General features: G+C 52.7%; 9 protein-coding genes across 9 annotated transcripts; 2 read left to right on the top strand and 7 right to left on the bottom strand.

Annotated features, from left to right (window-relative positions):
- Positions 1 to 184: 184 nt before the first annotated feature.
- Positions 185 to 1,523, top strand: N7511_007532 (Sec62 family protein translocation protein; the record flags this gene model as incomplete). Its single annotated transcript, XM_057129909.1, has 3 exons — positions 185 to 653; positions 724 to 1,280; positions 1,341 to 1,523. The coding sequence occupies 3 exons, from the start codon at positions 185 to 187 to the stop codon at positions 1,521 to 1,523; spliced, it is 1,209 nt and encodes a 402-aa protein (XP_056981692.1).
- Positions 1,524 to 2,263: 740 nt separating this feature from the next.
- Positions 2,264 to 4,686, bottom strand: N7511_007533 (peptidase family M20/M25/M40 protein; the record flags this gene model as incomplete). The annotated part of the gene is made up of 2 exons (XM_057129910.1): positions 2,264 to 3,014; positions 3,077 to 4,686. 2 exons carry the CDS (start codon positions 4,684 to 4,686, stop codon positions 2,264 to 2,266), a joined length of 2,361 nt encoding a protein of 786 aa, XP_056981693.1.
- A 418-nt stretch (positions 4,687 to 5,104) lies between these two features.
- N7511_007534 (4a-hydroxytetrahydrobiopterin dehydratase) lies at positions 5,105 to 5,713 on the bottom strand (the record flags this gene model as incomplete). The annotated part of the gene is made up of 3 exons (XM_057129911.1): positions 5,105 to 5,254; positions 5,304 to 5,366; positions 5,471 to 5,713. The coding sequence occupies 3 exons, from the start codon at positions 5,711 to 5,713 to the stop codon at positions 5,105 to 5,107; spliced, it is 456 nt and encodes a 151-aa protein (XP_056981694.1).
- A 1,173-nt stretch (positions 5,714 to 6,886) lies between these two features.
- Positions 6,887 to 8,685, bottom strand: N7511_007535 (uncharacterized protein; the record flags this gene model as incomplete). The annotated part of the gene is made up of 2 exons (XM_057129912.1): positions 6,887 to 7,227; positions 7,284 to 8,685. 2 exons carry the CDS (start codon positions 8,683 to 8,685, stop codon positions 6,887 to 6,889), a joined length of 1,743 nt encoding a protein of 580 aa, XP_056981695.1.
- Positions 8,686 to 10,562: 1,877 nt separating this feature from the next.
- On the top strand, positions 10,563 to 11,620 carry N7511_007536 (uncharacterized protein; the record flags this gene model as incomplete). The annotated part of the gene is made up of 3 exons (XM_057129913.1): positions 10,563 to 10,961; positions 11,031 to 11,418; positions 11,502 to 11,620. 3 exons carry the CDS (start codon positions 10,563 to 10,565, stop codon positions 11,618 to 11,620), a joined length of 906 nt encoding a protein of 301 aa, XP_056981696.1.
- A 958-nt stretch (positions 11,621 to 12,578) lies between these two features.
- On the bottom strand, positions 12,579 to 14,809 carry N7511_007537 (carnitine O-acetyltransferase CAT2; the record flags this gene model as incomplete). Its single annotated transcript, XM_057129914.1, has 4 exons — positions 12,579 to 12,711; positions 12,798 to 14,460; positions 14,578 to 14,623; positions 14,729 to 14,809. 4 exons carry the CDS (start codon positions 14,807 to 14,809, stop codon positions 12,579 to 12,581), a joined length of 1,923 nt encoding a protein of 640 aa, XP_056981697.1.
- An 810-nt stretch (positions 14,810 to 15,619) lies between these two features.
- On the bottom strand, positions 15,620 to 19,254 carry N7511_007538 (uncharacterized protein; the record flags this gene model as incomplete). Its single annotated transcript, XM_057129915.1, has 3 exons — positions 15,620 to 16,619; positions 16,668 to 18,324; positions 18,792 to 19,254. 3 exons carry the CDS (start codon positions 19,252 to 19,254, stop codon positions 15,620 to 15,622), a joined length of 3,120 nt encoding a protein of 1,039 aa, XP_056981698.1.
- Positions 19,255 to 19,663: 409 nt separating this feature from the next.
- On the bottom strand, positions 19,664 to 21,614 carry N7511_007539 (MIP/aquaporin family protein; the record flags this gene model as incomplete). Its single annotated transcript, XM_057129916.1, has 2 exons — positions 19,664 to 21,424; positions 21,579 to 21,614. 2 exons carry the CDS (start codon positions 21,612 to 21,614, stop codon positions 19,664 to 19,666), a joined length of 1,797 nt encoding a protein of 598 aa, XP_056981699.1.
- Positions 21,615 to 22,873: 1,259 nt separating this feature from the next.
- Positions 22,874 to 23,768, bottom strand: N7511_007540 (uncharacterized protein; the record flags this gene model as incomplete). Its single annotated transcript, XM_057129917.1, has 2 exons — positions 22,874 to 23,516; positions 23,572 to 23,768. The coding sequence occupies 2 exons, from the start codon at positions 23,766 to 23,768 to the stop codon at positions 22,874 to 22,876; spliced, it is 840 nt and encodes a 279-aa protein (XP_056981700.1).
- Positions 23,769 to 24,157: the final 389 nt, after the last annotated feature.

Here is a 24,157-nt window from a genome sequence, read left to right on the forward strand (position 1 = left end):
CTGGAGACTCGTGAGGGACAGCTGCGGGTCGATCACCTGAAATCACCTGAAATCACCTGAGTCAATCTGGCCACTTCTCTTTCTTTCTTTCACCAAGTCCCACCCTCCCCCTTCAACGCACCAATTTTCTTTCCGGCTTCGGTTCTTTTTCTTATCCCAATTTTAATCGCCGGATCTTTTCACTATGGCTGCGCCCGGCCCCAGCCCTCAGCAGATGGCGGCAATGCAGCAGCAGTTCGCCGCCGAGGCCGCCAAACGAGGGATGACACCTGAACAATTCGCCCAGAAGCAGCGCGAACAGCTCACTGCTGACGCCGAGAAGCTCGGCTTGACTACTGAGCAGTATGTCGCACAGCTGCGGATGCGAGCAATGCAGCAGCACCAGGCGCAACAGCAAGCGCAGGCTCAACAAGCTCAACAAGCTCAACAAGCTCAACAAGCTCAGCAACAAGGTGGACAGCCCGGACAGCAACAGCAACAGAGCCAGGCACAAGCTCCCCAGCAACATCAACACACGACACAACAACAGGTTCCCGTGAACCCCAACAACCCTCCTGACCCGAAGGCCATTGCAGTCGCCAACTGGCTGCGCTCACAGAGCCTCAAGCCGCGCACATGTATCATGGACGGCCAGCGCAAGGATATGTTCAAGGGTAAGCTAGAATATGGACCCATGTCGGTGTAACCTAGACCGAAACATCTAACCGTGTCTTTTTGCTCCAGTCAAGCGAGCAATCCGTGCCATCGAGTCTCCCGCATACGCCAAAGCTGCCGCAAAGAAAAACTCCCTCCTACCCCCCGTGACAGACCGCGCGTCAGCAGAGAACGTATTTAAGCTCCTCCCACTGTCCCTGCTAGCTCTTCGAGTAAGCAAAGTCGACCCACATGCCGGTCACGACCATGCCAAACCCAAGAACCGCACCAAGGGCTTGTGGACCGTCAAGATCGAGCAGCACCAGGAAACCGACCCTATGATGCACTACGTCTGGCTCTACGACGGTCCCCAGTGGAAGCAGAAGGCCATGGCCGCCGCCGTCGTTGCTGGTATTTTCGCTGTTGTTCTCTTCCCACTCTGGCCCATCATGCTGCGCCAGGGTGTGTGGTACCTGAGTGTTGGAATGATGGGACTGCTCGGTCTCTTCTTCGCCATGTCCATCTTCCGTTTGATTCTATTCTGCATTACTGTGTTCGCTGCTCCTCCCGGTCTCTGGCTGTTCCCCAACCTGTTTGAGGATGTTGGATTCTTCGACAGTTTCAAGCCTCTATGGGGCTGGCAAGAGGTAAAATCAGGTCTTTTTTCCTATTTAAATCACTTTGCTAATCATTCATCTTGTCTACAGACCAAGGAGAGCAAAAAGGCAGCCAAAAAGTCCAAGAAGACGTTGACCCCTGCAGCCACTGAAACTTCAGCCTCCTCAACAACGACTGCTTCCGCAACGACTACCTCCGCCGAAACAACCTCGACACCCGCGTCCGTAGTGAAACGAGATCTGAGTGCACGAGTGGAGGAAGAAGCAGAGTAATGTTTCTATCCCGAACATTGTTTAAGTTGTTGTATCGCATACGATCAGAGAAGCGGGATACAAACCTACTTTCCGCGAGTATTGTATTCATTCACAGGATTCTCATGGCGTATAAGGCTTGCATTTATGCATTGATTATATTGCGCTTGATTTAAAAAGGACTCCCACGTAGACCTACGTAATAAAGCAAGGCCCATCTATAGCAAGGCAGACATTCACACTAAGTTAGATAACTTATGTGAGGAAAATACAAGATAGGCAGATCGTGAAGCAATGATGGTAACACAACAGGTCCTCACATTCTATGAGTAATGCCAATCCCAATCCCAATCCCGATCCCATCCCAGAATCAAATAAATGGGTATATACAAATACAAGGCCTTTGCCAATAAACGCTTATGCGAAGCGGAGGCAGAAGAGGAGGTAGAAGGTGAAGAATGAAACACGAAGGGGGTATCGTCTTGTGTAGTGGATAAAAAATTGATGGATGCGAAGGAAATATAAAATGCATGTGCAAAATCCGATGCCGTGATTCGCAAAACGACAGATATAATGGTAGTAATAATCACAGTTGAGAAGTCAATATGAGAAACGAAAACGAGGATTGAGGGAGTGGTATCTCAGTAATTTCATGAGAGATGATAGCGTAAGAGATGAGAAGTCGAAGTTAATCGACGTCAGGGGTATTTTGAGGGAGCAGCGAAGTGTCGTGTACGATATGTTATGTTGAAAGGAGTTGTTTATACTGGTGGTCCTTTGACCAGTTTCGAATGCCGAGCTTTCGCATGTGGTTTTGTTTGAGCTGCGGGACTCCCAGGTTTGTTTCCACTGACTCGACGATCTTCAACATGGTCTCGCACTGGCTGGGATCCGTAAAAACGTTCCATTGGAGAAGTCGGGGACAAAGGGGACAACGTCTGTGGAGACTGAACTGCAGCAGTGCTAACGATATTTGCAAGGGAAGGAAGCTTAGGAAGGGGACAGTTGGGAGGTGGCGCAGCAGGTCCAATTGATAATCCTAGACCTGGCATACTCTTGCGGCGAGACATGCTCAAAGGGTGATTATCAGGATAGACCGTCGAAACTCTGTTACGCGGCGCTGGGTCTGCTGGAGCAGCGGGAGCTGTTGGAACCAGCGGCTCAATGGTAGCCTGAGGACTAGTTCCTGAACGGCCAACCATACTCGGCGGACGAGAAGAAGCAGTCGGATCGGGCAGTGGTCCTGTTGGAGGTGGTGCGTGAGGCATGCGGGAATAGATAGAGCTATTCTGGATTGAGCGCACCGTCATTGCCAATGCATCTTCTGAGTTTGACACACGCAGAATACGCCTAGGCTCGGATGATTCCGTTTGACGCAAACTGGCAATGCTAAAGGTTGGAGACTGCGGCGGGGAAGAGAATGTAGACATATTCGGGTCAGTCTGATCAACCCGACGAGCGAACGCGTTGCCCGAAAGAGGCGGAGAAGCATGAGTAATTGGCGCCGATCCTCTAGGGACAAATTTCTTGCTAAAGGAGGGAACACTGAAATTTGGCGCGGGGGGGATGCACACCGAATGAGATTCTCAGGCACAGGCGGCGAAGGGGCTTGTCGGTCCTCCATTACGTCGGTTATGGGCAACGGCGGAAGAATTGGAGACGTGTACACGGACTGTCGAATTCCATGACTCGAAGGCGGTGGACTGCGCGTAGGAGGGCGCTCGGCCTCTTCAGGCAGGGGCTCATCAGACATGAAAGCACCGTTCACCGACGAGGTGGGAATATTCGAACAAGGGATTGACGAGGAACGTAGATCAGAAACAGATGAAACTCCGGATCCGTTCGCAGGATTCGTAGCTTCAGTTTGACTAGTCGATACTGACCCAGATCGAGATTCAATGACGGATCGGCGATTGACTGATACGTATGAACTACGGCGGGATTGCCATGTCGTGCCACCGACAGACTGCCCATCATCCTCCTCACTGGGAGATTGAAGCGTTTGTGGCTGAAGGAACAGACTGGAGATACGATGAGGATCCTTCTTCACCATCTGTCTGATACTCGACTTAGATCGCAATTGGGGAATCTGGTCCTCAGAGTGCTTCTCTTGCGTGAGCTTCGGTCCTCCCCGTTTCTCAATCTCCTCTCTCACTGCCGTCAACCAACTGATCATCGCATCCGGGTTATCGAAGACGAGGAGAAAGCTGCCCGCAAAGCGTCGGGTATTAGAGCGTGCGAAGCTAAATCGTGAGAAGCGAGGTTTAGGAGGCTCGGGCACGCTGGAGTTTGGGTCTGATGAAGGATTATGAGACACTTGAAGAACCCAATGTTTCCCCGGAATGGCATCACTGGCAAATGCGACAGAATTAGGACCCAACAGCAACATTTTCTCCGGCAAGCGATCGTGCTTTCCATCCCCTGCATACTGCAGGATGTAACCCGCAGTCGCGAGCACATAAATCTTTTGCGTCCATTCCACCTTGTTGATTGTCCCAGAAAGTGTCCGGAGGTGCTTCCTTTCTTTTTGCTCGCGCTTCTTGCGCGCCACATTGGCAGCCTCGTCTTGTTCTAGCGCATTGGTGGTGCCTTCATCGGTCGAGTTTTTCGCCTGTATTGCGTGCAGGCGCAAAATTGAGTCGGCGGAGAGCGCAGGTGCGGATAGAGAGTCATGCTTGGTGGATTGAGGGTACGCTTGGAACAACGGGGGTGGTTTCCAACCATATCGGTCCTGCTTGGATAAGCTTTCCTCTAACGGTTTCGGACGGGCGGTCCTCAATGTCGCGCGAGGACGCTGAGCGGTCGTTGGGGAGGTGACCGTAGGGGTCGAGTCAATGGTGCGGGGACTCATTAAGGAGGGCGACATTGGCGTCTCAGACAAAATAGCCGTCTGCGGTTCGGGAAGAGACTCGTCGACTTCGTCCAGCTTCGGTTCAGGAACGCGCGAAGTTTTCTCGCGGCCAAAAAGATTGCGCAAACTTGTTTTGGAAGTTTGCCTTTTTACCGTGATCGGACTTTGAAGCGGGACTGGGCCTTCTGAGCCATTGGTACTTGGGTATTCTGTCGGCCGCGGCCGTTGCAGCCGCGACTGGGATTTCGAAGCCGTTGGTCGGCTAAAATTGGTCTGCAGCGGAGCGAGCCGATGCCCTCTGCGCTCGCCAAAGGACTGAGGGTCTTGAACCATGGCGTGCACCAGGAAGTTGGAAGTTCAGGACTGAATACTAGCATAGGAAAAGGAGCGAAGTTTAAGGAAATGATCATCGGAATGACGGAACGTGAGAAATCCTGCAGGACCGTTGTCCGAACGTCATGGCCTTGGGACGTGACACAAATGAAGGACAACGATTTCGGGAGAAACAAATTGGAGCTGAAATTGAGGAATTGAAGATTTCAAGGGGAAATTCACAACCTGGCTAGCCCGGTGGGGGGACTAACGTCGGGAGTGATGGGTGATAATACAGACAGGAATAGCTCAAAACATCGCCCCTGAAATATCCCACAAATTGTAGATCATACACAAAGAAATGAAACGGTGCAAAGATGAATATCCACCTCCTCAAATTCGAGACTCGGAGCATGGCCATTCGAAATGGACAGGTCACTTACTTTCCTTTGGCACAGTTCAATCCCTGACTGGGATCAACAGCCATCAGGCCAGCGCCCTGCTCACAGTGCCGAGCCAAAGCCACATCCTTGGAAGTAAAGCCCCGCGGGCGATGAGTGGTCCAGTGGACATCGACCGACCCGATCCGCTGCAGCACGTCAGCTTTAATTTCCTTTCTATAAGTGACCTTCACATACCACTGTCATAGTGGGATGATGTTTCTTCGATGCACTCTCTGCAGCAATCATGTTGACGAATGACTATCCAGTCCGCAGTTAGCCGTCAGCATGTCCTCACCCATTAGAGGGCACGCTTATGACCACAGAACAGGGTGCAATAACACGCTGGAAAAAGCAAAACTTACCACTGCCTTGAAATAGCTCTTAAAGTGAAACGTTTTGGTAATTCCCATTCCTTCTCCATCAAGGGCCCACCCCTGCTTCAGCAGAACCTCGGCATCGCGACTAAGCTGCTGTGTGTCTTCGCCCTCAGCGAATTGGAGCGTACTGGCCATTCGAAGGATGGGCTGCAGTTGCAGACGTGAAGTGGCCGACCGCAGTGGCCTGATAGCCAATGGCCTGCAGAGACGTAATGTTTGTAGGGTCATGTTTAGTTGTGTTGGAGGGTTTGAGTTGACATTCTGGAGAGAAACAGCTGAGACGCACGGACCACATATCAGTGACATTTGGCATCTATAGCATCTGTCCACTTGGAGGGCTTCGAGTTTCGAGACACAACAGGTCTCAGATAACCCCTTGCATGTCGACTATATATGCCCATCAATCAGTCTAGATTGCAAGATATCCTCCCTAGAGATATATCACCAGACCACATCTTACAAAGAAACACATTATTAGGGGAAGCCGAGCTCAGCATGTCTCGGGAATGATACACCGAACGACGGTACCTACCCCCAAAAAAAGGCCATCTAACGTTCAACACAATCCAGCTTTGAAGAGCAGTATTGCATTCGAGACCAAAAACCTAAAGCCAAGCCAACTCAAGCCCTGATGTGACCTGACCAAAGCCAAGGCCCTATGCTACCCTGACATACATGACAAAAGGAAAAAAAAAAAGAAAAGGGCACCATTGATAAAGATTCCGTCGAATCATTGACATCGGCTTCAATGACTATAGTTCATATCTCTTGTCTTCTGGAGCTACAGCTCGACTGGGGACCGGATGCGGATACCGAGATACACAGAGCTGGCGATGCTACGCTATACCGTTTCCTCGATCCCGGGATCATGTATCACTCGATACAAAGCCGGATCTACTAGCCGGATCGCCGTGCGGATTCGACTGTCGGGGCCCCAGGTCTTTCCCCGCGTTGTAGATCATCGTCTGTGATGATGATCTGGAGATGTGAATACCCTCATCTAGAGAATCTTGATATCGACATAATATGGAGATGAACAATGAGGCATTCAGGATGTTTCATGCAAGTAACGATATTGATATAATTCATGATCGGCCTCGCAGTCGCGAGAACCCATAGTATACATGACACCCCCAGATCGTAAATCTCTTTCGAGTCAAAACCAAACAATTAGTGGAACAGCCCGCGCCCGTGCTTCTATCGAAAGCCACAGGGTATCTTTAGAGGCCAGAAGTATATCTACCGAGCGTCGGGAGGAGAGAATTATAAAGCCATTTTCGCACAGCGTCAGGACTCAAACGGCCAAAAAAACATGCACATAGAAAAAAAGAGAAGTAGCTTTTAGATCCCATGACAGTGACTAAACACTATCTGCAGGTCTCCATAGCAATAAAAAACAACTTAGGCATTGACGACGCTGTTGCGGCGCGAGTTGACCCGGGAATTAGCCTGTGAGTTCGCTCGTGAGTTTGCGCGGCTGCCCAGTGTTGGCCGAATGCGGAGGTCTTGCTGAGAGCGAGCATATGAGTTTGCGCGAGATGCCTGAGGAACCTTGGATCCCCGTCGGCTGGCTACCTGAGCGTGTACCTGGATGCGGGCATCTTCGAGCTGCTGGGCGAATGGAGAGCGCTTGCGGAGAGCCGGACCCTTCCAGTAAATGATGTAGACCGCAACGACGAGCGGCACTGAGATACAGAACAGGATAGTCGAGGCATATTCGAGATGATATTTGCCACCAATGTCTGTCACATTCGGTTAGTATTGTAAAACAAAAAGATCAAGACAGAAAAAAACCTACTTTCAAAGAATGGTGTAGCTGGGATAGTAAGAACACCAGCAAGGAAGTCTCGAGACCATCCATTGCCACCAGTGGCAGACGCAGAGTACGGGCCATAGGCGCAAATCATGTAGTCAATGGTAGCCATGTAAATTGCATAGTTGGCAATACCAATGATCGCGGCAAAGATCATAGATCCAATCCAGTGGCATTGTGGCAAACTGGTCCAAGCAAAGCCAATCAGACCAATCGGGAGACAAGGTGCGGTATACAACAACCACCACAGTCGAGATTCATACTGAGCCCGCTCACTTTCGGGATTGTCGCGACGTTCCTTGATGTTGCGTTTGATCACTGGAATAAAAGACAACCAAGCGATCAAGTAGCCGACCACAATGGGGATGAATGCCAGACCCTTCTCCCAGGTGTTGAAGCCATACTGGCTGTACACGAGCGAGAGTGACTGAATGAACATGAAAATCAGAGCATCACTGAAACCACTGAGGAGAGAGAGAACCAAGACAATGGGCTCGGTCAGGAACATCTTGAATGGACGAATCCAAGTCATCATCAGTTCACGAGGGGGGAATCGCTGGCGGAAAGACATGCCCTCGGTGGGACCGTAGATGTTAGGATTCTCGCCAGACTTGCGCATCTTCTTGGCAATGCGGTCCATCATCACAGAGGTACGGGTCTCTGGAACCAGGAGGAAGTGGGCGATCTGAACGAATCCGCCGAAGATCAACTGAATCCAAATGTTCCAACGCCACGGCAAGAAAGCCTCGACGAAGCCGCCGACGACGGGGCCCAACACCGATCCACCAACGGACGAGAATACGACTGCGGCGACTGCATACTGTTGTGAATCTGGCTCCCACAAGTCTGCGATCATACCCAGAGTGACGGAACCACCAGCGGATGAGAGACCACCCAGGGCACGACCAACCATGATGGAGGCAAAGTTGGGGGCGAGCGCCACAGGGAGTTGCCAGATGTTGACGAGGAGAAGTGAAGCCTGGAGAATGGGCTTGCGGCCCAATTCTTCACTCCAGGGTGCCCAGAGCTCACAACCAAACGCGTATAGCACCAAGAAGATCATGGCACCGCATCGTGCAGCCTGCATGGAAACCCCAAATTCCTCGGAGATTCCAGACAGAGCATTGGAGTAGAGAGATGTATTGAAGTTCATGGAGACTTGCACCAAGAAAATGACGGTGATGATGGTCCACTTCTTAGTTTCGCTGAAGGAGTATCCCAGTTGGTCGTAGCACATGTCCTCCGTGAGCTCAATTTGCTCCGCCGGGGACGCCAGTTCCAACTGGTCCTCTTCCTCCTCCAGCTTTTCAGTAGCGGCATTGACCACAGCCTGAGCATGTGCGGCCTCAGCGGCCTGGACAGTGTCCCTCGGCTTATCGAAAGCCATGATGGACCAAAAGTATGGGGCAGGGGGGTAATAAGGTGTTCACCAAGAAAACCCGGGGGGAAGGCAAGGATGAGAAGAGAAGAAGAGAAAGAAGAAAGACCAGAGGGGAAGTTGGATGATTAAATACGGAAACAGCAAAGGTTCAAAAAAAAGATGCGGCGTACTTGTATGGTATTGGTAATTTACGGGATGCCGACGTCTTCCCCATGTTTTCTTTCTCCCCAGACTCTTCCTCTCTCTGTTCTCCTTCTCGACATCCATTCTATTCCTTGAAGACTTATCATATCAAACGATTTCCTGGATTCGACTTCCTCTACACAGCTGAGAATTGCTTGTTTGTCGGTGTCTACTTGATTGACCGTCACCGCATTGAGCCCACGGGGAAAGCCCGCAATGGGGTAGACCCACCTCGGAGAACTGATGACTGCAGCATTTCCCCAGAGACAGCCCGAGCCCGATACTTGTCCAGGAATGCCCCGAATCGGGTAGTCTGTTCAGTGCCCCCAATGCAACATCGAGTCTACGTTTAACCATATGGTTCCCCCGCGATGTAAGGGGTCTACTGCAACTGCCCTCCGCGTTTTGGATACGGGGCCAAAGGACCCGATGTGCTTCTGACAGTACAAAACTCTGCCAAGCCACTATTCGCTGAATACCTGCTTCGGCCTGTCCGTTGTGACGTCAAAGGCCGCCAAAGCGCCAGTTCGTGGATCAGACAGAGAGACCCAGGCGCACGGCTACCGCGCCCCCAAAATCGCCATGGCGCCATTACGGGCGTGGCGTTCTGGCGATCGTCGTCTGGGCAGGGGCCACAAGTCTTGTTCTGATCTCGGACTGTGGTTACCTTACCAGGCATGATTCCGGCCCGATGCTCTCCAAATTCCCGTGGTCTCCCGACTTTCCCTTCTAGAACTGTACACGGAAGCTTGACTGTCAACCACGAGAAAATTGTCGATCGCAATCCCTTGCTTTGCAAGGCCTCCCATACTTACGTGTACGAAGTTTGTTTCTTGTAATCCCTCCAGTTTGGCTGGCCGACTCATTTCCAGCATGGCTGACTGGGACCAGTGACCAGAAAGACAGTTCGATCGGTTCCTCAAGTCACATCGTCCAGGGTGGACCGCATTTACGTTGTCCGAAAACAACCACGACCGCAGGGGCTTCCCCCGGACTCGGCCTGGGGAATGTAACCTTGCATTCCTGCACATGGCAAATCTTTTGCTGGAAGATCGACAAGATCGTATCTGAGGCCACGCGAAGGTTGATCTTTCCGGCGAGTATCAAGGGATGGATGTTTACGCATTTACAGAATCAACCTACTCATACAGTCTAGAATTTGAAGGTTTGACGCCACCCGGAGGGACCGGGGCCTTTTCCCTGATAATTTGCAAATTAACCCTGTGCGCAACCAGGGCCTCCAATTGCAGGATGAAAATATTTTGTTGTGGCTGAATCGACCTTGGTACGCCAAGTCTGGCCCATGTTCCGAAATGGTAATCCTCAGGCTCGAGTTAGGAACAGAACCATAGGTGAAGTCGTACATGCCAGATAGTCGGGGCGTAATGATGGAACATTATAACAGTACACGAGGTCTATCAGGTACGGTGAGATGTTACATGCATTCAGATAGTTACTCGAGCCACAGAGCATGGTGCATTGCCATACAGTACACTTGGTCCTGTTTGCTTCGTTTGCTTCGTTTGCTGGGTTTTCTTGGCAATGCAGCCTCAGGCACTGCGCCACTAGTCCTGTGACAGAGGTTGATCATGTGATCACCCCCGCGAAAAACAAGATGAGTCATCCAATCTCAAGGGGGCCTGACGTACGTTGCAGCTTGGAGCTCGCCATCAAAGCTATCGACATCAACGCCATTCCAGATGTCTCCTGATCTCAACTCTTTGCCACCATCTCGCTCTTCTTCCATCTCTTCCTCGATCCCATACCGCAACATGCCTTCCATCTCACCAAGTGCCCTGCCCACGGCGACCGCCACATCCCCCAGACCCTCCCAAGGATCGAGCATAGGCCGTTTATCGGTATCCGAGCGCCGTCGCTCAGCTGCCGGAGGTAATCTCAACCTGAGTGAGATGCCGGCCAATAACGGTGATACTGTCTCGTCAGACCACCGCAGCTCTATCGGACATGCATTCCGCACAACCAGCCCCTCTAGCCATGGGAGTAGTCCTGTTTTTGCAACAGCTGATCCCCACCATCAACGGGCGCCATCGCTGGGGGAGCTACACCAGGAGTTGGAACAAGAGCAAGAAGCACAAGTGGTAGGTCTTATACTTATGGCAAGAATCATTGACATAGCTGATAAGCTAACATCTACTTTGCTCCACTAGAACCGTCTCTTGCAGATGATCCGCAGTCAGCAGGCCCAGCTGCAGCAATACCAGCAGCAGAACCCACAGCAATCAATCGCGCAGTCAACGGCTATCGATGATACACCGTCATCGGAACGGTCGGCATTCCTGCCTCCAACACACGCACCCACCGGTCCAGCCGGAAATAGACTATCAATCTCTTCGTCATTTTCCAACCGCCGTCCCTCTCGGCCGTCCAGTCAAACAGCCTCGCCCAATCTGCGACCACTCGATACCGGTGTGGAGGCATTCCCGGGGTTCAGTCCATCTCGGCGGGGAAGCCGGGACGAAAGTGCGTTTTACCAAGCCGAAGCTAGCTCACTTGGCCGAGAAAACATTCTCCTCCGACAACGAATTCGGGAACTAGGTAAGATTGTTCTTTAATCCCGCAATATCCTTGCGGCTACCCCACTCCGACGTGGAGATCCATTACATACTAACACTGCGCAGAAAGACAAATTGGTGAAATGTCAACTTCCGGGGCATCAACGAGATCTGGTGTTGTCGGGCAAGCGGGCCCCGAGGCCAGGGACCCACCTGCTGTGGGATCAGCAGACGGTAAAGACTGAAAGCAAAATTTGAGTCTTGCAGTCTCCCTACAGTACAGGGCGACGATTGACACATCAGGCAACGCTGTTAACTTTGTCCGTGATACAATACCATGACCAAGTCAGATCCTTTCGCCCTAGCAAATTTTTCACACCATGTTGAAACCCTAGCGCCTAGATTTTGTGGAGGATATTGAGTCCATTGCATTCGCTTTCGCTTTATCTGTCCCCGATGACAAGATGGTTCAAATTCCCAAGGGGAATAATATGCAGAATCCTTCATGATGGTCCGGTCCTACTTGCTGCAAGTCTCATTGTCATGGCAGTCTACTGAGGCAGCCTGGTACCGCTCCATCTTGCTTTTCAGATGTGGACAACGTGAAGTCTCCTCGCATGCATATTAGGTGGTATAATGACGGACACTTCCAGTCTTCCATGCTATGTACAATTACAATGCAGTACAACAGTGCAACAATCAATGCAGCGCGTTCATTGTGGTTATGCAATTTCTTCCATTAGACCCCATTACACGAAATCGTTTTTCATTAATGCCAGAAAGGTCTACAATGCAATGTTTCCAAATAAGGTAGCCTTCCCAAGGGCTGTCCTTGTACATCAGTTTGAGTCAAGTCTATTCGAAACAGGGTATTTCAACAGCTACCATGTCTGAGTCATGTCAAGGTCTGTATAAATGGAGTTTCTTTTTCATTAAAACCAATCGGAATGTGTAGCCGAGTACCTAAAAGATCCTTACGGTGGTAGGATACTTGTATACTCTTCCGAATCAATCTTCAAAACCCAACAAAAGACACATACAGTCACATTTATACGAAAACATTATATCCATACAACCAGTAAAACAAGATCTTGATCCTCAAAAAAAAAAAAAAAGGACGATGAGATATATCTTCTATCGGATAGGTACATATAATAAAGAACGAAATCCCAAACAAAAACCGGGTATATGCAAGCGAGACATTTACAGCTTCGGCTTCTCGGGCTGAGCGACCAAGTCGGGCATGAGGAGGTCGCGCAACTCAGTAGCAGCCTCATTGAGGTAGTGGCTCATACGCTGGGCACCGAGACGTTTGCAGACAATGTTGAAGTTGAGGCTGGAAAAAAAAAAGAAAGGGTTAGCAGTGTAATATGACAAGAGATATGCAGACATCAGAGAGAGTGAGGGGAGGTGTAGACAAACCTGTTCTCGTTGATCATGTAGGCAATTCCGAATCCATCATCAAGAACCTGACTCCATCCGTATCCGTTGAAGTACTCAGAACTCAATTGAGAGGTGGACAGGTACCAAGAACCGGAGTAAGCGAAAGCAGGGTCCTGATAGATCTCAGGCAATTTCTCGCCGGGCTGGAGAAGCTTCTTCAGGCCGAAGAGGTGACGGTCGACACCGTGGCCGGCGCTAGCCTCTTGAGTGTACTTGGTGTGCTGGGCAAGGGCAGCACGGAACAGCTTCACGACTTCCTCGCGGGGGGTAGTGTGATCCTGGTGAGCCCTGCAGAAGGCGACGCTCTCATCGGAGACGGAGCGGGTAGTCTCTGTACGGCCTTCGGCGTACTTGCGGGTAGAGGCGGACTCGTAGGTGGGTCGATTCTTGCCATACATCTTGAAGTAGGCGAGTTGAATGGTCATCTGGACGAAGGCGTCTGGGCTGCACTTGAACTTCTTGATCAGACCCTTACCGTAGCCCTGGTAGGCCTGGACAACGAGCTCGTGGGAGGCAATCTGCTTGCGGTGATATTGAGCGGCGATGTCGATGGCCTCGTGGGATTCGTCGTTCAGCTTGAAGGTGATGGGCTTGGGGTCAGCGAGCTGAGAACGGACAGACTTGGCGGAGAGGTCGATCTTCTTGTTGAAGATGAGGTTGTTGACGTGGTCGCTCAGACGGTGGGTGGGGGTGCCATCCATCATGCTGTGCTCACCCATGAATCCAGCGGTACCGTTGTCGTTGACGATGAACTGGAGAGGCTTGTCGAACCAGCGGTTGGAGCCATCACCATGCCAGTACTGCTGGGCGCGCTCCTCGAGGGTGACAGGCTTAGCGTCATCCAGGCAGACGACGAAACCAGCAGACTCGATATCCTGAAGAGCGAGCTCGTTAGCCGCATCAGCAGCAACGAGCTTCGCACGGGCAGCAGTCCAGTGGTCACGATCAGCAACAGTCAAGACACCGACCGGCGGCGCAGGCTGTGCGATCTCATAGATCCGCTGGAATTGCTGCTCCAACTCAGAGACATTAAGCTGCTGGCCATCGACCACGAGAGGAACCTTGAAGAACTGGTTCTTGCGCACCGCAATAATGTGCTGGTTCTCAGCAGCCGCATACTTGCGGGGGAAATCAGCCCCTTCGCCAGGAATACGGCAGCAGTTGAACATATACTGGTAAGAGCTCATAGCCTGGGGCTCCTTACGGAGATACTCAGGCTCCAGGGAACCATCATCAACCTGCGCCTTGAACTCCAACGCCGCAGTAGTGATAGCCGCCGCACGCTTCGCAGGGTCTCTTCGCTCCTTATCATCGCGGTATGAATAAAAGTACGAAACATAAGGAATGACGGGATCCCGATAGCCGAGGTAAGCAGCCTGATTCCACCACTCAGCCAGCCAGTTCTTAATCTTAGGATCAGCCGCCCGAGCAAGCAAACGCTCCTGCAAAGGCTCACCCGGACCACCGGGGCGAATGAACTCCTCAACGGCGCTCTTGGTGCGCTGGTACTCCGCCTCGGAGACAACCGCGTGGACGGACTTCAGGTACCGACGACCGGTCTCTTCCAAGGACGGAACAGGGAGTTGAGGGAGGGAGTCTTCGAATCGGAGCATCTTGCCCTTGGAGATATCTTCCTTGTATCCTGTGTACATAGCATTGTCAGCGATTGCTTGCTATTAACCTGGTGATCCCGACTTCGCGTGCAAGGCGGGTGAGCGGAGGTGGTCCGCGCTGCACCCTCCACGCATGTGACACTCACCCTCTGGGACGGACGAAGCTGCGCGGCGGGGAGCCATTGTGAGAGTCTGTAGAAAATGTCAATGAGGTGTGTTCCAGAGGAAACCCGAAGCAGCGAGGCCGATGGTGGAAAGCTGGGGGAACTGCTCTCGAATCGGAGGCGGCCGACTTACCGAGCGGGCTAGGAGAGGGTTCGGAGGAAGCCGTTGCCGTGAAAGGGTAGAGAGACGGCTTCGCGCAGAAGCAGTGAACATCCCTGTGATTGTGAAAATAGGATTGAAGAGGAAGATGAGAGAGAAGAAGCTGGACTTAAGCGGCGAGAGCAAGTCAAGGCCAAGTCCGTGAGCCTCGGTTGGCGGGGAAGCCGGTAAAGCACGGTATGGCCGTTACGGACGGGACCGAATAGATTTCCGAGGGAAACACGAGATTTTAGGGAGAGACAGGGGGTAGTCGACTGGTTAGAGGGGATTAAAGACTATTCAGGACAAGTTAAAGCTACTGACAACATAGAGAATCAAAGCTCGAGAAGGGATTTTACACTGGACAGCTTCATCTTCATGTCCGTTATAGTATGTAATGTATTCGGTATTACCTCGTCCACTGGGCCTCGGTTGGGGATGTCTCGGTCACAAGGGATATCAGATCGATCTTCGAGTGATTGTTCAGTCCCCAGTGGAAACTGTTTACTGTTCACTGTCTACTGTCAACTATCACCTGTCAAGTATCAAAGGCATTCAGCTGAAGATTACACTCCGGTGACCCGATCAATGACGTGTGGGGAAGAACGGCTACACCTCCAATAGAACAGAAACACAAGTACGAGGTCATAGATTATGTATATGAAAGAAATCCAAAAAAAAATTACACGCCACCCTTTCCCCCGTCCCGTTGATCCGACGCAAACCAAAAGAGGTATCAAGGGAGAAATATGATAAACAAGAAATGTCCAACGCCGTGGACCGCCAAAGGACAAGAAGGTCGACTGAAAAAAAAGGAACAGAGAAGATAGTAGTAGATCCGGGGTAAAAGAGACTGTAAATGCCTCCCTATGATAAAAGAAGTTATTACGACACGGGCTGAACAGCCGCTGGCTGGTCCTGCCCATCAAGAGTGCGAGGGACTTGCACTCCGCTGTGGCGAAGCTCGTCCATCTTGGCCATCGCAGGTCCAGTGCAGATGCGACCAGACTGCATGAGAGTGCGGAGACGCTTGCGACGGGCCTCACCGCTACGTTCTTCGCCACGTCCAACACCCTCGTCGACCCAGTCGACGGCATGGACCTTGAAGCTCATGCCGTCGTGACGCCCGGTGTATTTGCGAGACTTGATGCCGAACAGAATGGTGGAGTCGTACTGGGCGACACGGGGGAGAACGAGGAGAGTAATGTGCAGATCTTTATCTGCAGGAGGTGAGGGCGGGAGGCGAGGCTCCTTGGGGGACTTGCCCTTGCCGTCCGCCTCGACAGGTGCTTGCGGTGCGTGCTGGTAGCTATCCTTGATCTCGAGATCAAGCATGGACTCGTCCACATCTTCGCCCCAGGCACCACGGATAAAGCCCGAGTGAATGGCAGCGGCAACAGGATCAGAGTCATCGGTGTAGACACCAGTGCCCCAGAGGGCTCGTCGAGCACAGATCTCTTCGCGGTGAGACTGGTCGATGCGGAATCGGGGAACCCGAACGGTGAAAGTGCAATTCTCACGTTTCTCGAAGCGAGGAAGAGGCTGGGGGGTCGTGGTGTATCCAAACTTCGAGCTTTCTGTAGAGGATCTAGCAGCGGGTGCACCGACACGAGGGGTGTAGAGGGTTGAACCCAAATGATGACGGGGGAGGTGAGCCACGCTAGAAAGCAAGGGCTCAAGATTTACGGTCGTGCGAGGCTCACGAATAGGAGAGGCAGCTGGAATGGCCTGTCTAGGGACATGGTGATGATGGTGATGATGATGAGAATGGTGGTGGTGAGCGGATGGATCCGCGGGGGATGTTCGGTGAAAGAAGTTCGTAGGCCGATGGAGGGAGGTCAGAGTAGCTGCTTCCTCATCTGCCTTGTGGCGGTGATGATGATGACTAGAGGAAGTCAGTAAACTGGAATCTAATGCAGCTCTATTGGCATACTGGTGATGGTGGTGATGAGCATGTCGAGACCGACGCGCGTTGCGGGCTGAAAGTACGCCACGAGGATCGTTGGCCTCAAGTTCCATCTGCTCCTCGTCACGCGGCCTCCTGGACCGCCTACCGGAGGCAGAGGGAGGCCGAGCAAGTCTGGCTGCTTCATCAATGGCCTCGCCATTAGTAGAGCGACCCGTCAGGCTATCACGCTTGAATGGACTGGAGCCCAAGGGTGTGGATGGCCCGCTTCCACCAGCAGAAGCTGTCACACCACCCACACCGCTTCCAATGCCGGAGAAGACGCGACCAAGATCATTCTTGATAGATGAATCCCCAGAAGGACCGGCGAAAGGAGCCTGAGCGCCCTGTACGGCTTGCGGCAGCGGAGAGGCACGACCACCGCGCTTGCCGTCTGCACTGACAGCCAGCAAACTGCGATGATGCAAAAGCTCCTCACTTCCCTTGCGGCGTCCCTCATCCGCCAGAGCCGCAAGGCCAGAGGAGGCGACCGCTGTCGAGACCGCCAAAGCAGGCGTGGACCCCATGCGAGGAGGCTGGGGTTGATGTCTGGAATAAGCATCGTGAGGCGGAGGAGTGGGTTGGCTGTTCCCAGACTGTAGAGAAATTTGTGATTGTCTGTTGCCGGGTTGCGAGCCCAGGGACTTGGTGTAGCTCTGTATAGCCCCAAAGCCGAAAGCTGACCCATGGTCTGGAGCAGGGAAACGCTTACTCTCCGGCGACGGAGGATGAGAGTGATGGTCCCATGTCAAACCCGAGTCCCGGTCTCGAGGGTCACGCTCGGCATAGTGAGAGCCATAGCGATACCCAGCCTGCGACAGCTTTGGATCTCCAAGAGCCGCTGCACGTTCTCGCTCACGCTGTATAGCATCGTCCATGCGCCGATCGCCAAACCCACTATACCGACCGTGTTGCGAGTCATTACCCCCATACGACCCAGAAGCAGGCCGAGAGCCGGACTCCAAGGCCCGATCGGCGGAACCTCCTTGTTGGGAGATCGGGCTGTAACCGGGCGCTCGGGTAGGAGTTTCGGCGTTGGGCGGTTGACTACTGGGTCGAGCGATCGGGCCGCTGAGGCTCATGCGACGAGGCTCACGAGGCTCCGTGTACGAGACGTCTGCCGACGAGATTCTAGGCGAAGGATGGGTGGAGTGTGGCTTCTCAGGATACTGAGAGAGCGAGGAGCGCGCCAAGCCACCGAAGGTATGATCTGCCCCCAGGCTTGAACCACCAGACCCTGATCGGTAAGTGCGGTTTGTTTGAGGTTTGGAGAAAGACTTCTCCGGTGTTTGGGAGCGACGGAAGAAGTTGTTCTCGAGCGGCGATGGTCGCGCAGGGGCCGTCGGCGGTGACATGGCGGCAGATGATGATGACGGGGGTGGGTTTCCAAACAGGGATGCAGACGGTCGCGAAAAGAACGGTGCTGATTCTCGCGTCGGATCTCGTGCAGAGCGGTCCGGGTCCGAACCTAGCATGGCGGAAATCGACATGCTGCTGCCCGGCCTGTGTGCCTGACTGGTTGGAACATCGCGCGACATGAGGGAAGCAGGCGCGTTGGCAGACTGAGCTCGTGAGGGATAAGAGTGAGGAGGGGAGGGAGGGGGCATTTGGCGACTGCCAAAAGCCGTGGATTGTTCGTGAGATGCTATCGAGTTTGCGTCAGTTGGGGTTACCAAAGGACTCCCGGAATTGGTCGCAACCCGGGGTTGTTGTTGCACAAAGTCCGCTTACCAGGAAATACACTGCCCTGAGAAGTGCGACGCGAATGCGTGTTCATAATAGCACTCAAGCCTGTTTCGAGTGAGCAAAGGGAAAGCAAGGGCCAGATCGAGCAGAACCCGTGACTCCGGAAGCTCAGCCGCTAGTCCCAAAGAGGCAAGGGCTCCTCTGGCCACGCTAGGCCTGACCTGGACTAGCGTTCCCGAGCTGTCCAGTCGATCGTCGGGGAAAATCAAGGAGGAAGTGCGGTGGAAGTGAGGTGCAGGGAGATCTCTCTCTCAATAGATGGGGGCTGTGGTGGGAAGATGGGGCCTGTCAATCACATGGCAGCGTCCTCCAGGTTCAGGCTGACTCCAAGTCGCCCGATCGTCACCAGTGAAGTGCCGGCCTAACTCCGATCCTTGGTTTCTTGGTTCCCTCCTGAATCTGGGGAGCCACGCGACCTGGGGAATGGGAATGGCCTACCTTCACGAGATTGAGGTTGCGAATTATTCCTCCGATGAGATTGGCCATGGTGCCGACTCTCTAAACTACCATCTCGACGATGTGTCGGCCTCGGTCCGGACTGAAAGTATGCACTGGGAGTATTGGTCCGGAACAAATTGGGGGAGTGTGAGGGGTGTGCCGTATGCGAGGTATGCGAGGTATGCGAAGCGCGCGAGGACCGGGCATGCCCCGGGTAGATCTGGGACGGCGAGGCCACATTCGACGTGGATGTCGGGGAAACGTGCGGGCGCGAATCGTCGGGGCGACGAGACTCAGGCGTAGCGAAAGTGCGAGATTGATCGGGTCGCTCTGAAACCCCCAACGGGGAGGGTCGGGGCTGATACGAATGTTGTAGTCGTCGATAGTCCATCCCACCGGTGTTGGGCAGCAGAGAAAAAGAGAAAGCGAGTTGGGGTAGAAAATAGAAAGCAGAAAGCAGAAAGTCGAAAGTAAAAGGTGGAATGGCGGTGGAGTGTATGCAATGCAGGCAAGCAGAAAGAAGAAAAGAGGTGCAGAGTGGACCCGGAGATAGGGAACGTGCAGTTGGGCGCGTCAAAAGGGCAGAAATTTTGGGCGTTAGCGGGGGACCCTGTTTCTATACTGTGTATACTGCGGTGTGTCCTGGGTGATTCGGAGCTTTACTCTTACTCTCTTCAGACCTGGGGTAAGGAACGGAAAGTTCCTTCATATTAGACAATCTATATACTGGAGACACAATACACACAAGAATACAACCGCCATCTACCACCATTTCACAACACTACATGGTCCAGGACACTCTAACCGAGGTGCACGCGGCGTCTCCATTTCATGCCTTCCTTTCTGATGGCGCGCTCTGTACGCTCCCAGGGGTAGTTGACGGGAGATTCACCACCAGTAAAGATGAACAAGTCATAAAGGAAAGCACCAAAGAAGCCGCCACAAATCGCACCAGCCCACGGTCCATAGAACCAATAGGCATTAAGGAACATGCTATTGGGGAAGCCGACAGCAAGGAGAGCGAGACGAGGACCAAAGTCACGAGCAGGATTGAACGCAGCACCGGTCTGGTATCCGAAGGTCATACACAGACAGGAGACGACCAGCCCAATGATCAGCGAACTCATACCAGCACCGGGTGGGGCGTTCTGGTCATCACCAAGCGCCAGGACGGTCACGAGCAAGAAGGCCGTACCGATGAATTCGTTGAAAAAGGCCGTCGCAGGTCCAATCCATGCTTCGCGCTGATTGGTGACGAAGCTGTCGATGATGCCAGATTCCGCGTTCAGGAGAAGGTAGTTCGTGATAGACTCGTAGTAAATACCGTAGGCGCAAAGACCCGCGCAGAACGCCGCCAAGAACTGGGCGGCGAAGTACTCGGGCATCAAGCGCTTGGGGAAACCACGGTAGAACCAGAGAACAAGGGTGACGATGGGGTTCATGTGAGCACCGGAAACACCACCAGAAATGTAGATACCCATCATGGTAGCCAGACCCCAGCCCCAGGAGGTGGTGTTGGGGTTGCCCTGGTTCGCGCAGGTGACGGACAAATCGACACAGAAGCCCATGGTGAGCTGAACAAAGACAGCCAAAGCCTCGGCGAAAGCCTCACGGTGGTGGGTACGGATAACAGACCAGGTGGTGTGGTTGTTGTGCACTTCATCTTCAACCAGCTCTTGGACAAGTGGATGAAGGTCCTCGGGGTATTCCGACTTCTCGAGGTCCGGAATGAGCTCATCCAACCGTTCTTCAAGCCTTTCTTCATAGCCTTGTTCTGGCAGATCCTCGTCATTTTCATCAAAGACGGGACGCTCTCCAGGTTCATCGTTGTCCTGAGACTCTCCCTCCTCAACCGTCGACAGGTTGTCGGGTTGTTCAAAGTGGGCAGGGCGTCTTCCACGCATGGAATCGCGTTGCGACGAAGCACGGGACATACGGCGCGACATACGCGACGTCTGTCTCATGGACTGGCCATCACCAGTGAGGATCTTGTTCATGAAGTTTTGCTCACGCTGCAGACGAGCATCCTCGACCTGAGCAGCCATCTTACGCGGGTCATGGGTCTTGTCAATACGACCCTGCTCAACATCATTAGGGTCGACTTCAAGACCGTACCGTTGCGAGTTTTCTACGGGGCGCTGGGCATTTGCAAGGTTCTGGAGTAGTTCTTCCTTGGTCGGGACCATGGCAGACCGCACAACACGGGGCAGCGGCTTAGCCAAAGACCACACGGGTCTGGCGTTAGATGGTTGTTCATATGACGGGTTGAGATCCGCGTAACCTGGCTGAACGAATGGCTCCTGGGCTAAGCGCAACTGGGGAGTCTCGTCCGGACCCGCCAGCGTAAACTTGCCCTGAGTCCGCTGAGCGAGAGTGGTGCGAGGAGCCAAGCTAGGTAGTCCACTTAAGCGGCTGCGTCTCGACGCCGCCGAGCTACGTCGACGGGCGGTACCCTCCTGGCCGTCATCAACGCCTGATGCGCCTCTTGTCGGCGAGATATAGTCTGCATCGCTAGCAGTACGGTTCCGTCCGCTTGGGGATTGCGGTGCTTGGGCATCAGACTGTGAAATAGATGATTAGACCTTGACTTTAACACAGTAACTTCTTTCTTCAACTCACTCTGGCTCGGTTCCGTCCAGTTGGGGATTGCGGTGTCTGAGCATCAGACTTATAATTATTAGACAGCGATGCCTTCAACGTGCTTGTTTAACTCACTCTGGCTCTAGGCCGTCCAGTTTCACCTTCGTCCATCTTGAATACAAGTCAATTGACAATTTCACACCGGGAAAGTCGGCAACGATACTGGGGCAAAGATCTTTCCCGAACCAAATAACAGACAACAGGACAAGGAACAGAGGAAAAGAACCAAAACAAGTCAGGGAGAACAGGGAACGAGCAAACAGATTTATGTTCCAAGCGAGTCAGAAAAAACCCCCCTACTACAGCCGTACCGCGCCAGGGAACGCAAACTGGAGCAAGAGCCGACGAACTTACGCAATGGTGCCAGGATCTTCACGGAACTCCTCCTCTGGCGTGGAGAATGGTGAACAAGTGGAGAGCGCACTTTAGCATATCAGAGTGCTTCGATCTGAAATTTGATGGTGGGCTTGACATCATTTGGCAGTTCCTGTCCTGATCCACCGACACCCAGTCCACCGTGAGGGTCCGCAAAAGCTTGCCTCGTTGACCCGGCTCTGGCACTAGCTACGCCACGCCGTGATAGCCGGTGGATTTCAATTTCGAGGTTGGCGTTCTGCTCAGCATGTGGTCGTTGGAGTTGACGGACCGTCCGTTATAGTACCGGTAAGTATGGAGATGTCAGTGCGCGAAGGCTCGGTTAAAGTAGCTTGGCCCATTGGCAGGGGCATTGGCAAACACATTTCAAGCAGAAAGGTGCGGACGATCTGGTTTGACTTGCAATGGACCCTGATTTTATCCACCTTTGGCGATGTGAATGTCCAGCAGATGCTTGAAATCGGATGTCTGGACTTCTGCTCGGCAGATGGCCAATTTGTCCACGAGTGGGAAGGAGGATTTCCGACCTTAGTCATGCCAGAATTTTATGCAGTAGCATCTCGGCTTCCTCGACTTCTCCCCTTTGACCGAGACATGGCTGTCTGAATTTAATGATGAAATTGGAGATTTGAGCTCCACAGCATGAAATTGTGCAATCCACTTAGCGTTGCGAGTGGCGTCAGTGGCGGCCCCATTTTCCACAGCACCGAATCTTGGTCAACTGTGCTGGCTATCAACATTTGAAGGCCCCCTGTACACCTGTACTATATCCCTGAACTGGGTCTCCAAGATCATCAAACGGTACAATGATGCGAAGATCCTATCCACCGACTTACTTTCATGAGTCAGGAACAGTATTTTCCGTGGATCGGATCAGGTGACCTCTTCTCCCCGAAGTCGGCCCCTTTACTACTATACAGTACTTTGGATCCACGTTCGATCAAGATTGAAGATTGATATTGAACATCTCGTGGGTATCATAGAATCAAAAACACTCATGCTATACAAATGGGCGACAAATGTCGGAGGCCATCCTTGGTGAGATCACTGGGGTAAAAGCGTCCATCCGGCAACGACCAGAAAACATCAGCATAAGAGTGACTCGCGCAGTCTGTGTCCGCGAAGGCATCCCCTGTAACAACAACCGTCACTTGACGCTGAACCACAGTCTCCCCATCCCAATGCGAAAGATATCCCCGTTGCCGCAGACTATCTAGCTGCCCAACAAGCAAGGGATACAACTCATGAAGCGAAGTCTTGGCATCCAGTAACAAGAGGAACGTCCGACTCAGACCGCCCGGAGGGCTCACCGGGGGTTCAGAATGGAGTGGTTGGGACTCGGCCTCGTCGAGGTTTGCTAAAAGAGGGCCCAGGCCGAGTCGGTCAAGGAAGACATTGGGATCGGGACTAGCCACGGCATTGCCAATCTGTAGCTCGCCGTCGTACATCCATATGGCTGTTCGGAGGCTGTCGCACCCGCTGCCAAGCGCCTTCTTCAGAGCTTGGGGTCGTGTGTCTAGTGTCGGGAATGTGCATGCGCTAGGCTGGACGTGGGGTTGCGCGGTTGGCGCGGAAGCCATGGGCGGAAGTCCCTTGGGGAGGTTGAAGCGGAGGAATCGGAAGCATTGGAATGCGGCTCTGAAAACAAGGTTAGATTCCACATGCTTCAAATCAGGGACTGAACTTGACTCACAGACATCCCAGCACGAGCACTGCAGCTCGCACGAAGGTCTTCCTGAGCGAACACGACTGGTAGAGTCCGTAGAGATAAGTTGATAGCCCGGGGATACACTCCGTCGGATACGAGCGCAGTGGATGGTCCTCCAGCAGCCATGGATCATATTCGAGTTTATTGGACTCGAGGTCCAGTGAGGTCTTTTCCATGTTCATCCTTAATAGGGGTAAGGATGACCAGAGAGCGAAAGTGAGAGCTTTATAACTGATCGCTTCAGGCAATTGTGCACTGAATAGCCATAAGCACGCAATCACGAGTGATTGCAGACTGCGATCGCTCTTTTCTTTCCGCTGCTCTCGTGGGCCTGGTTTCTCTCTCCATGTTCGAGGGCTCTCTTCCCATGGAGCTCACATCTAGTATCAACCAACAGTATTTAGAGTACTCAAGGGAAGAGTCAACTTGACTCCCACAACTCCCCGCTGATCGGACGTTTCTGCCAAGCCGCCAAGACCAATAATGAGGTCTAATCTCTTAGTTTAATGAGAGCTATGAAACTATTGGATTGGCTGAGCTGCATGCTGCCCAGACCGCCAGAGCATATTTG

Source organism: Penicillium nucicola (genome assembly GCF_028828085.1).
Source record: "Penicillium nucicola strain IBT 29836 chromosome Unknown utg000008l, whole genome shotgun sequence".
NCBI classification, from domain to species: domain Eukaryota; kingdom Fungi; phylum Ascomycota; class Eurotiomycetes; order Eurotiales; family Aspergillaceae; genus Penicillium; species Penicillium nucicola.